Source organism: Panthera pardus, unplaced genomic scaffold (genome assembly GCF_024362965.1).
Source record: "Panthera pardus isolate Hobbes unplaced genomic scaffold, ASM2436296v1 HiC_scaffold_17, whole genome shotgun sequence".
Lineage (NCBI taxonomy): Eukaryota > Metazoa > Chordata > Mammalia > Carnivora > Felidae > Panthera > Panthera pardus.
Window position 1 is genome coordinate 144,802,177 of NW_026526732.1, and position 12,597 is coordinate 144,814,773.

Genomic DNA, 12,597 nt, shown 5'->3' on the forward strand with positions numbered 1-12,597 from the left:
GAGTAGAGGTGGAGTAGAGACGTGGCCGAACTACCCCCACCAAAACCCCAGAAATCAGGGTAAAGGGGGTGTGCGTTGGGTATGGGCAACTACAGGTAATTCCAGAAACTCCCCGAGTTAGTGCTGCGATGGGGGACCTGAGGGATGCTTTCTCAGGCCACCTCCTCTCCCTCCCTCCCACGAGCTGGGGACGCTCAATTGTGCCAGGCACAGGACACGGGAGGACAGGTTAGTTGGCTGGCCCTTCCAGAGCCACTCAGACCCTGCAGTCATTTTAGGACGGAGTGGTTTGCCCCGGGGGCCCCCCCGAGGGAAGCAGCCAGGGCTCTCGTGGAGGGGGTGCCGCCTGAGCAGGTACAAAGAGTGGTGCAAGGGACGGGTCGGAACCCTGCTCACCCAGAGCATGTGTTGCCCTGGGGCTCCCTCCTCTTCCCCTACCCCCCCACCAGAGAAGAGTCTAGGAGATCTCAGACCTGCTGGCCTCCCCCTCCCTGGGTGTACGTTACCCCCGCCCCGCCCCCAGCAGAGCACCTGGCTGCCCTCCTTCCCACTCCTCCGTCCTTCTTGAGCTCAACCTCCCCATCCCCGGTGCCCCCAGAACGGCAACCAGGAGAACCCCTCCTGCTGCGGCATCGATGGCATCCTGGAGGCCTACCACCACAGCCTGCGCACGGTGCAGCTCTACGGCCCAACCAACTTCGCCCCTGTGGTCACCCACGTGGCCAGGTGAGTGCCGGGGCCACTGGACGCCCATCCCAACATCTTCACACGGCCTTCGTGCCCACCCCTGTCCTCTTGGGAAGGTGGGAGGAGGTGTCTCTTCCTGTCGACCCGCCTTTCAGAGAGCTCTGACCCTAAAGAGACTCCCCTCCGGCTAAAGGCTTGTCCCCACCAAAGTGTGGGGGGCGGGGAGGGACACCGAGCGGGCCAGACAGATAGCAGCCCCCACCCCACCCCAGGACCGCGGCCGCAGTGCAGGATGGCTCTCAGTACTCGGTGCTGCTGATCATCACGGACGGGGTCATCTCGGACATGGCACAGACTAAGGAGGCTATCGTCAATGTGAGCTGGGGGGGGTGGGGAAGGGGGAGGAAAATGGGGGTGGGGGGCATGCCTTCCCGCTGCTTCAGAGGAACCCTTGGGACGAGGCTTTCCACGCAGTGGGGTTTGGGGGGCGGAGGGGGCACCGGCTGATGAAGGGTCCTACTGATGACCTCTGCACCCACCCTAGATGGTCCACTCCCTCTAGATGCCTATGGTTCCCTTATTAGCCCATCTCTAGGACTGCTGCCCCAGACCCCAGCCCAGCCTGGCCAGGTCCAGCGGGAGCCCAGAGTGGGGGAGGCCCAGGAACATGGCTCCCCCTACTGGGTGTTCTCCCTGTATAAGGGACTCCCACCCCAGCTGGCACTCCTAGTTGCCCACATAAAAGATGTCCCACTTGGTGGCCCAGGGACAGAAGCGGGGATGGGGGTGTCTCATAAAAGCAGACCTGTGACCCATTTCACCCTCTCGACCCTCTCTTCCTCTCTGGGGCCTCACCTTGGTTTCCCTTTGTCTGTGTCCTTCCGCCTCCCCCCTTTTCTGTGTTTCTGCGTGTCTCCATCCTTCTGTTCCATTTCTTCTCTTTTCCTTCTGTCTTCTGTTGACCCACCCCTTTCTGCCCCTACCCATGATCTCCCAGGCTGCCAAACTGCCCATGTCCATCATCATCATTGGCGTGGGCCAGGCGGAGTTCGACGGTAAGTCCCCATCCCCCCAGGTATTCCCCCAGAGGCTTCAGGCCCTTGGGAATGACCCTTCCCCAAAGAGTGAGAGCTCATGGGTGGGTGTGACTGTCTGGGTGAGCACAGGGTGTAAGGGTGTGTTTGTTTGCACAGGGAAGGGTGTGTCGGGCTGTGTACCCATCCCAAGGCTGTGGGGAGGAGGCCCAGTCACTCCTCCCTCCTCCAACCCTGGGAGCTTGGGGAGGGTGGGGGAGCTGGAACACTGGGCTAGAAGCCAGGGGTTCACCTGGTTGGGCTCCTCCTGTCTCCTGGCCTCAGTTTCCTCATCTCTAACATGGGGATCTGGTCTGACGGTCTCTGTCTTGGATTGGCCTGGGATTGGAGGACAAGTTCCACTGGTGTGCCAGGCCCAGGTGCCCACCATTAACTCACCCCACCCCCAATGCCTCTCCTCACACAGCCATGGTGGAGCTGGATGGTGATGATGTGCGGATCTCCTCCCGGGGGAAGCTGGCAGAACGGGACATTGTCCAGGTGAAACCCAAATCCTGCCTGCTCCAAGGAAGATGCAAGAGCCCCTCTAGCCAGGCTGGCCTTATACACCCCCCTTTTAGAGACTTCTCTAGAAAGGGGCCCTGGAGAGAGCCCCAGAGTGGCCTGGCCACCGGAGAAGGGAGCGGGAATCAGTGCTTGGGTCACACTTCTCCCCCAGCTGGACCCCTCTCTCCCATGTCTGAGACTCACCCCTAATGTTGTTACCCCGACCAGAATGCTCTGCCAGTGCTCTCCCTGAGCCCCCAGGTCTCCTTGGCCTCCTGCATGCAGAGCACTCACACTTGATATTTGCACCTTCCATTGTCTTCTGCTGGGCCGCCTTCCCAGTGGGAGGGCAAACCCTTGAAGGCGGGGCGGTGTCTATAGTGTTGCTGCGGCCCTCTCCGCCCTCTCCGAGAAAGGGCAGTGCTTGCTTAATTGAAGCCCTGTCTGAACATCCCATGTAGGATGGCAGATGTAATGAGCAGACAGGTCTTTGTCCTCAGGGTGTCCCTGCCCAGTCAAGCCTCAGAATGCACCTTAGTAAGCACTTCTGTCTGTGAATCTCCTGCAGACTGAGTCCGTAGTGTTTAGGAGATTGGGAATAAAAACTGACATTCTCCAGAACCCCTGGATTAAAAAGAAAAGAAAAAAAAGGAGGGGATGGAGGAGGGTTCATTCCAGGGGTAGAGAGCAAAGAGAGGAGGCTAGACCTCAGAGCAGGGGCAATCTGGGAGGGGGGACCCTTGCATAGAAACGCCTAGAGCCAGGAATGCGCTGAGGCATTCAAGGGGTGGTGAGGGGCTCAAGGGGCCCGGGAGGAAGTCAGAGGGGCCTGACTTTAGGTGTCAGCGCGAGAGAGAAGAGAAGTGGAGCCAAAGAGAGAGAGGTGGGGGGAGATGGGAAGGCCCGCTCTTACAAGCCAAGGGGCTCAGTCAGCGTTTCCTGAGCACCGGCTAAGTCCCTGTGTTGGTGCCAGGACTTCAGAGATTAAGTGCTCTTGTTTGGTGATGTATCCTGGCATGACGTAGATGCTCAGTACGAATCTGTTGAGTGAATGAGAGAACAGGGGCTATGAGAATTCACCACCATGGGGAGGGGGTGAGTGCAGAGGGCCGCGGCTGAGGAGGAATAGGACAGGAACCCAGGCCTGGAGATGTGGGGGCTGTGGTCCAGCCGGAGACCCTGCCTGACCCTGCCTTTCCTCTGGCCAGTTCGTGCCCTTCAGGGACTACGTGGACCGCACTGGCAACCACGTGCTGAGCATGGCCCGCCTGGCCCGCGATGTGCTGGCCGAGATCCCTGACCAGCTGGTGTCCTACATGAAGTCACAGGGCATCCGCCCGCGCCCCCCGCCTGCGGCCCCAGAGCCCTCGCCCCCACAGTCCCCAGCCCGCACGCCCCCTGCTTCCCCCCTGCACACACACATCTGAGCCGTCTTCCCGAAGAAGTCCCCTGGCCTGTGGCGGGCGGCTGGGGCCCGGGGAGGCCAGTGGAAGTGTAGGCGGGGTCTCCAATTTGCCCCGCCCAGCGGGGGGAAGTATAGGCGGGGTCTCTTGCAATTTGCCCCGCCCAGCCTTTGTAACATGTGTGCCTGGGAGGCCAGCAGGAGGCGGGGCCTCTGAAGACTCCTCTCTAATTTCCTAGCCTTATGGCCCAACCCAGGGAATTGGGAGGGTACAGGTGGTGGAGGTGAGGTTCTGGGCCCCTGCCCTTCTCATTTCCCCCCCCGATACCTGGTTCTGGCCCAGCCAGGAAGGTGTTAACAGTGAGGAGAATTGAGATCCCCCTCGGCCCACCTGGCAATCCCGTCTGCTCCTATATGGCCGTGAAGCCTGGACTGGGCCTCCCTCCTCCTGTGGTGTCTATTTCTATACCTGGCCCCTGCCCTCCTACCCCAGTATCTATCCCATCCCTATTTCCAGTGAACCCTGTGAGGCTGCTGGGTTTGCAGGGATGCCTGAACATGTGACCCTTCCCAGGGACACCTGCATGCTCTGGGAGCCCTGCGGACCCATGCAGGGGAGGCTGTGAGGGGAGGCCGTAGGCCGCATGGTGGGCTAGGAATGGAGGCCTTTTGGGCACGGGGTCCTTTCTGGTGCCTCTCAAGCCCAGAAGGACATGGTTTTAGATACACAGATCCACAGGCCTTTCCTTGGTGTAGACCCACAGGCATCTCTACAGCTGACTTCTGATTCCAGGCATCCCCTCCTCTTGCCAGAGCTGCCTGGGGCCCCTGGAGCCTAGGCCTCTGCTACCCCCCATGGAGGCCTTGGAAGGAGCAGTCCAGCCCCAGCACTCCTACACTGCTCCTCTGACCCACGGGGATAAGAGATAGAGGTCCTGGGTTCAAGCCCTGCCTCTAGCTGCTGCCCGTGGGAACCCAAGCAAGGCCCTCCTGCCTTCTGGGTCTCAGTTTCCACATCTGTAAGTCAAGAGGGTTGACCAGATGGTCCCGGATTTACCTTCAGCTCTGATGTCCTGAGAGTCCATTCATGCCACGCCCAGCTCCCCCCATCCCACTCCTTAGCAGTGCGACCCCTTACCCCAGGCCGTCTTGGCCCTTGGGGTCACCTTGTTCCATCCTGTCACCCCAGATCCACCTGAGTCCTTCGGCCTTGGGCTCTGGTGTCTGAGCCCAAGCTCCTGCCCCTGCTGTGGGGAAGGTGAGACAGGTGATCTCACCCCTGGGCCCAACCAGCTGCCCAGCCTTGGTCATGCATGCCAGCCCCTCCTGCAGCATGAGGCTCCGAGGCCCACTGCACATCCCATGCCTGGGCGCCACCCCCCCTCCCCCCGCGCCCGTCTGCTGCCCAATGCCGCTTCCCTCCCTGTCATGCATGATGGTGGTGTTTCTATGCTGTCTGGTCCTGTGCCCGTCTCTGAGACAGTCTCTGTGTGGAATTTGCCTTAAACTGGAGTAAATTTGGTTCTTTTACTAAAGTTTCTTGTTTTCCTTTCCCTGTGAAAAACAGAAAATATATTGCTGTTCGACAGAGTCCAGGTTCTCCTCTCCATCTTTCTTCCATTCTTTTGTTTAATGAAGATTTACTGAGCAACTACTATGTGCCAGGGTCTGTGCTGGGCACTCAGGATGCGGCAGTGAACAAAACACAGGCCCCGTCTCCACATGGAGCTTACAACAAACACATAAATAAGACAGGAAAACCCAGTAAGCACTTAAATAGGTAGATAACTTAATTTCAGGTGGTGATAAGAGTTACAAAGACAAAGAACAGAAAATAAGGGGCTAGAGAGGGACAGGGTGATATTTTAATGAGGTGGTTAGGGAGAGCCTCTCTGAGGAAGTGAAGGTTGAAATGAGCCCTAAGGATATGAGAGAAGGAGGCACGATGGTATCCAAGGACAAGTAGAAGGAACAGCAAGTGCAAAGGCCCTGAGGCAGGAGCATACTTCATGTGAAGGACAGCAGGGAGGCTTGTGTGATTGGAACTGTATTAAGTGGGGAGATAGTTCAGGAGGTGAGATCAGGGGGGTGAAGAATCCAGAGTGCATAGGGCCTTGTGGGCCGTGGTTAGGGCTTTAGCATTACTCTTGAGTGAAATGGAGTCAGGAGGTGAGAGAGGTGAATAACATGATCAGATTATTCTCAAAAACAGGTGGGTTAGTTTATTACATTTGATCACCCACTGACTCATCCCTCAACAAGTATTTACCTAGCACTCACGCCAGGCCCCGCTCAAGTTTGGAAACACTGATTCACACACAGTTGTACCCTCAGAGGGCAGCCCCTGCCCTCCGTGTCCCTCTTCATCTATCAACCCCTGTGGCCATCAGAGCCCAGGATCGCAGGGAAAGGGGACTTCTCCCCTCCTCTGGGCAAGCTCACTCTCAGATTAGCCCTCCAGCCAGCCATTCCCAATCTGCACATCACAAGAAATTTGGGACTAATTATACCAAAGTTGGGGACTTACTTCTTATGATTTTATAGTAAATTAGAGCTGATTCATGGCTGTCCCTATAATTAGATCACCCTCTGACTTGCATTCCGATATGCTTGGAGTGGGAACCGGGTGGGGTCATAGCTTGGGAAGAGGGAAGTTCCCATAACCAGCGACCCATTTTGCCTCACCTTGGACGTCTGTGGGAAAGCATCAAGCAGAGATGCCCACCTGGCAGGGGAATCAAGTCTCAGAGCCACTGCCCAAGGGGGGCCAAGTGCATCTTTACTGAGCTTGACACTGTAGCTTCTCTCCTGGGTTATTTCTCAAGGTATGGCCCATGAAACATTGGTTTTTTGGCATGGATTTTGGGGAACTGCCTACTCTGAGCCCCTCTCAGAGAATCCCAGTGGCCTTTGGGGCATTCAAGGCTCTGATAAGTCCTGCAGCAAAGAGACCAGTTTAACTTGGTTCAATCCGGTGTTTCCAAAGCTTTTTGACCATGGAGTCAGAGAGAGAGAGAGTGTGTGTGTGTTTAGCTGTAACACTGTTACCAAGCAGAAAACGTTGAACATTCTTAGGGCTTTAAGTAGAGATCACCTCCCTGGTTCCACCACTAACACAGAAGACTGAGGCCTGCTACCAGGAGGCCAGAGGCAGGGCATGGAGTTTGGGAGCTTCTCAGAGGAGGTTGGGTAGGAAAGGTGGGGACCTTTAATTTCTCTGGAGAGAGGAAGGAAACCACAGAGAAGAAAGGAGGGCGTTCAGAAAGTCACGGCACAAAGGTTGACTTTGTGGGGCTGAGAGGTGTGTGTGACTGAGCTAGGAGAGGGCAGGCAGAGGAGGGAGAGGCAGCTGAAAGGCTCTCCTGGCCTCTGGGCTCCCACCCCGGGTGCAGCTGTCTTCCCTCCTCACCCCTATTTGCTCCACAGGCCCTCAGGATTAAGGACCCTGGACTGTCATTCCCCAGGTCATTCCCCTCCACACTTCTGCCTTTGGAAGTCCCTTTACCGATCTCTTGTCCACCCCCCTCAAGTGCCCCTGAATTAGTAAAAATAAAATGATGATGATAATAATCGCGATGACCAACACTCATATGCACTTATGAAGCAGCAGGTGTTCTGAGCACTCTATGTGTGTTACGAGTATCTTTATAACAACCCTGTGAAGAAGGTGCTACCATCATCCCACTTTCCAGATGAGAAGACGGAGCCATGGAGAGGTTAAGGGACTTGTTCAGGGTCACACCACTAGAAAGTAGTAGAGCCTACAGGTATCTGAGTCCCAAGGTGGAATGGGAGCATCAACCTAGTTGCCATTTTGGTTGCTGTCTCACCTTTGCTGGGCCACCTGCCCTCTCTGGATCTCAGGGTCCCCACTGGTAAAATGGAGGGGACCGGCTCTAACGTCGCTAAGGGTCTTCCCATCTCTCTTGACTCTCAGCCCTCCCGTCAGCCTATCTTCTCAGACCCTCGCCAGACCCCAGAGGCCTCCCGGGACCTGGGTTGAGGCCAGGCTGGATGCTCTCCATCACCATACCGGCCCCGCCCACACCCCCAGGGTGCCTGGCTGCCCTTGGCCTGCAGAAGAGGTCCCTGAGCCCTGCCCGGAAGGGGCGGGAGAGGTAGAAGCAGAGGATGGGGCTGACCGCACAGTTTGAATAGGCCAGGATGGTGCAGAGGCTGGACGCCACGAAAGCCACCGGCGTGGCAGGCAGGCCGCCCACGGCTGCCACGTAGCCCAGCACAGAGCAGGGCCCCCACATCAGCACGAAGACCACCAGCACCACAAGGATGAGCCCTGCGTTCTCCTGGTGCTCCCGGACGCTCTCCCCGCTGGGGCCACGGGGCCGTGTCCGCAGGAGCCAGCCCACGTGGCCGAAAGAGCAGCCCAGCCCCAGCGTACAAGGCAGGAAGGCCAGGGCTCCCAGCAGGCTGAAGTAGCAGGAGGCCTGGGCAGGGCTCAGGAGCAAGAGGCAGGCCGGGGCCCCCACGGCCCCCTCCTCCACGACCACCCTCTGGAACAGCCAGGTAGGCAATGACGCAGTGAGGCCCAGGACCCACGCAGCCCCACAGAGCAGCAGGCGGGCGCCCCGGCCAGACGGGAGGGCCACGTCGGGCCAGGCCACGGCCACGTGGCGCAGAAGAGCCGTGGCCACCATGCTGTAGAAGGTACAGAACATGGTGGCGTTGTTGGTGGCCTGGCTGGCAGTGCAGAGGACGGGGCCCAGCCACCAGTGGGGCCGCAGGAAGCTGAGCAGCAGCACGGGCACCACGCAGGCCAGGAAGAGCAGGTCGGACAGCGTGATGTTCACCATGAGGCTGTTGGTCAGGGCGAGGAGCGGACGGGGGGCGCCTGAGGCCCGGCCCACCACCACCAGCATGAGCCCGTTGGCCACCAGCCCCACCAGCAGGATGAGGCCGCAGACTCCAGCAAAGATGAGACGGAGCGGTCGCTCAGGTGTGGCTGTGAGCCCGGAGGTGAACGTGGCGTTGGGCTCCAGCCTAGGCTCCATCCTCCTGCTCCACACACACAAGGACAGTGTAGAAACCGGCCTGAGGGCCGTGTCCCTCTTCCCCTGCTGAGCGCCCCTCCTTTCCCAGAGCCCTGCATCCAGGGGGCCCCCTTGGCATGCCTCGGTCCCCTGAGACCTCACAACAGCCTGATGGGACGGGCTCGGTCTACACCGTGGGCTCAAGTCCCGACTCTGCTACGCTGTAGCTCCATGACTTTGGGAAGTTACCTAATGTTTCCCTACCTCAGTTTCCTCAACTGTAGAGAAGTAAGGAAATAAGATAAAACCGATGTCAACAGTAACCGTTACAAAAGGGTAATTTTCATGCTCCTCTTTTTAACTTCTTTATTTCTAAAACTTCTGCGGGGATGGGGCGCCTGGGTGGCTCAGTCGGTTAAGCACCCGACTCTCGGTTTCGGCTGAGGTCGTGATCTCACAGTTCGTGAGTTCAAGCCCCACACCGGGCTCTGCGCTGACAGCATGGAGCCTGCTTGGGATTCTCTCTCTCTCTCTCTCTCTCTCTCTCTCTCTCTCTCCCCCACCACCCCCACCCCACCCCGCTCTCTCTGCCTCTCTCCTGCTCAGGCTCTCTCTCTTTCTTTCTCAAAATAAATAAATAAACTTTAAAAATATGAATAAATAAAATTTCTGCAGGGAGTGCAAAACGAATTTGGGGTGTGTGTGTGTGTCTATGTATATGCACGTGCATGCGTGCATGCACACACGTGCATATATATTTTTAAACAAAACCTTGCCTGCCTGTGAAACAGATTTTAATTCGAGGTTCAAGTAAGAAAGTGCATATGGAAGGGCTTTGAGAAGGTGTGAAGTCCCTGCCAGCGGTTCCCAAGCTTGTCTGTGCATGGGGATCACCTGAGGAGTTTCAAAAATACTAATGCGTGGGTCCCAGTGACAAGATTTCATTGATGTGGGCTTTTTTGAAAGATTCCAGATGACTCTACGGGGCGGACCAGCTTGGGAACGACCGCCTTTCTGTGGCTGTGTGCTGGGTACTTGGTGGGGGTGGGGGGAGGCACTGCTCCCCAGGTGTCGGATCTTCTCCCCCTCACCGCGTCCTACATGCTGAGAACATGGGGGGCCCCGGAGCCAGGCTGGGAAGCGGAGTCTAGACATCCCAGAGTCAGCCCAGGGGGGCTACTGTCTGCACCTGCCACCGTGCGGATCAGGCCGGGATCCCTAGCGTTCTTGGGAAGAGACTTGCCCATTAACTCAATAAATATGTCCTGAGTCTTTACCCTGAACCAGCTTCTAGGGATCCAGCAGCAAACGTGACAGCTCCGTGGGGTCCTGATTCTACTTTCCTTCCCCTTTTCTCCTACACTGGGGGCAGGGGGAGTCTGGAGAGACCCCTCTCTGGCTCGGAGCCGGGGGTCCCCTGAGCCCCTGCGGCAGAGCCCTGCCTGGGGGACTTGCTTGGCCTCTGGGGCCCGAGGGCAGCCAAGAAGAGACCTCAGGGGGGCCTGTGTGAATTCTGCCTCCAATACCACGCCACTGCAAGGTCTCAGGCTCCTTCCGGGAACTGTGGGTGGAGGAGGAACCGAGGGACCAGCCTCAGTCCCTAACTGCCCTGTCTTCCCTTTCTTCATTCACCCGGCCCAGGCCTGCTGCCAATGACAGAAGTGGAGACGAGGGGAGGGAAAGAAAGGGTCCAGGGCCCCGGCCCCGGCTCCACCTAAGCGTCCGTACCTTCCTAGGAGAAGCTCCGTAACTTCATGGCGGCGCTTGTGGCCGCCAGAGCCTGGGTTCAAAACCCCCCTGCACCACCTGCTAGCCGTGTGGCTGCGGACAAGCGACTCATCCTCTGTGCCGCATTTTCCTTAGCTGTGAAGTGGGGATAATCACAAGCCCCATCTCACAGGGCTGATGTGAGGGTTGAATGGGGTGATACAAGCTAAGTGCTCGGAACAGTGCCCGGCGCGAAGTAGGAGCTTTGCAAATGACGCCTGTTCTGTTCCTGCCCACCCACTGTTCCAAAAATCTCTCTTCCCTGACACCTCTGTCCACACTCCAGTTTGTCCCCCTGCCCTCCCCTTCTCCCTCCACCGCCTGAGCCCCATCAGCCCAGTCCCACCCTCCTTTTCTTTTTTAAAAAAATTGTTTAAATGTTTATTTATTTTTGAGAGAGAGAGAAAGAGCGAGGGAGGGGCAGAGAGAGGAGATAGAGAATCCGAAGCAGGCTCCAGGCTCTGAGCTGTCACAGAGCCTGACGCGGGGCTCGAACCATGAACCGCAGGATCATGACCTGAGCTGAAGCCTGACGCTTCCCGGACTGAGCCACCCCAGGCGCCCTCACCCTCCTTTTCCTAACCAACCTCAAGCTAAGTTGTGACCAGCGCCTGCTTGGCGGACGTGCCCTGGGAACTCACCACTTGCCTGGATGCTCCCTCTGAAATCTACCTTGAGCCCCTCCTGCTGCTCTCCTTACCTGCCTCGTGCTGCTCTGAGGTTCCTGGGCCCTGCTTGCTGACCCGGAGCCCTCTGACACCAGGAAAGGCTGGCGGCCCCTCCACAGCCCTGCTCGGCACAGAAGCTGGACCTAGCCAGAGAAAGCCAAGAGAAGGTTCTGGGCAGGTGTGTGGTCCCTTCTGGCACCCCACCTCTAGGGAACCTGAGCTGGCTGCCTCCAGCGGGGGCAGAGCTGAGATGAAAGGGGCAGGCCTGGGGGCTATTTCTGTACGGGGTCCCCCAGAGGACAGGGGCTCTATCCGCTCTCCTGGCTCCCCCAGGAATCACACCCTGCTTACCTGCCTCATTAACTCGCTGGCCTACCGGACAGAGACGTTGGTTCCTGCCAGGTCCCCAGGCCCCAGAGAGATCCATTAGCAACAGCAAGACCTGCCTCCTACCCTCATCCATGGGCACACATCACTCTCTCCAGCCCACCTCTCTCTGTCTGTCTGTCTGTCTGTCTTGGAACCTACTACAATCTAGAAACTTCTCAGAGCAGGGAGACACTTGTGGGCTGACAGGATCCAGGAAGAGAGAAGAGATTGGGGATAAGAAAGAATCCATAAGAGGGGCCAGGAAGAGAACTGCCTAGATCACAAAGTCATCCTGCATACTGTCTAGAGGTTGAATGGGGTCCGTTAAAGGCATTGGATCCAACCTTTAGTGGCTTCGGATGCCTGAACCTTTTCCACCTTGCCTCTTGCCAAGGGTCATCCAACTGCCACTTGTATGCCTTTATTGACAGAGAGCTCACTGCTGTGGAGGCATCCCTTTCAGAACCGAGCAGAGGGATGGGGGCCAAGATCGGAGACTGATTCGACCTGTAGGCAAGCTCTGTCTTCCACCTCCCGCCCTTGCTTCCTCTCCTGCAGGCTCTTGCTCTGTACCTCTTTCTCTTGGAACTGTCTCTGCTTGTCTCCCCCACGGAACCGGGGTTTCCTTGGATTCAGCTGGGGAATTCACCAGGATTGAAGGATCACGAAGTTATCGTTACGCACCCTGCATCCTGCACACGCTGGCCTGCAGGACATGGTGGGTGTCATTGCGGTTAGCGGTAAGATGACGGGGACAACAACCACGACAAACATACGTGACGGGAGATAGTCCGACACTGAGGGGCCGTCTCCCTAAGATTCTCGAAACAAGCTCCTTAAGGGCACGGGAGACCGCAGCCCGGGGGGCTGTACCTTTCAGGAGGCAAATGTTGTGCCATCCTGGGAATCCCTACAAAAGCTCCAAAGAGGAGCCCACGAGTGACCCGCGGCCAGTGTCTCTGCTGCTCCCCAGGCCCCACCAGCCACACCCCAGCTGGACCTCGAGAGCACCCAGAGACTGATGACTGAGGGCAGAGAGCTGCAGCAGGGGACATCTTGGCATTAGAGCGGGTGGTCCTTGAATATGACCCTTTAGAGTCAGGTCTGGGGGAAAGGAAGTGGGGGAGGGGGGGACA

At 57.7% G+C, this 12,597-nt stretch overlaps 2 protein-coding genes across 6 annotated transcripts in view; one reads left to right on the forward strand and one right to left on the reverse strand.

Moving 5' to 3' along the window:
- The window catches only part of CPNE5 (copine 5), a 95,294-nt gene extending 90,090 nt beyond the window's left edge, over window positions 1-5,204 (forward strand). For all 5 annotated transcript variants that reach the window (XM_053905084.1, XM_053905083.1, XM_053905085.1 and 2 more), the window contains 5 exons: window positions 599-726; window positions 960-1,062; window positions 1,685-1,742; window positions 2,188-2,261; window positions 3,476-5,204. In XM_053905084.1, coding sequence (XP_053761059.1) covers window positions 599-726; window positions 960-1,062; window positions 1,685-1,742; window positions 2,188-2,261; window positions 3,476-3,694 — 582 coding nt within the window. In that variant the 3' untranslated portion in view covers window positions 3,695-5,204. The remainder of the gene's footprint in view (window positions 1-598; window positions 727-959; window positions 1,063-1,684; window positions 1,743-2,187; window positions 2,262-3,475) is intronic.
- A 2,415-nt stretch (window positions 5,205-7,619) lies between these two features.
- On the reverse strand, window positions 7,620-8,678 carry LOC109271382 (galanin receptor type 1-like). The gene has a single exon (XM_019456676.2). It carries the CDS (start codon window positions 8,676-8,678, stop codon window positions 7,620-7,622), a length of 1,059 nt encoding a protein of 352 aa, XP_019312221.1.
- Between the last annotated feature and the right edge of the window lie 3,919 nt (window positions 8,679-12,597).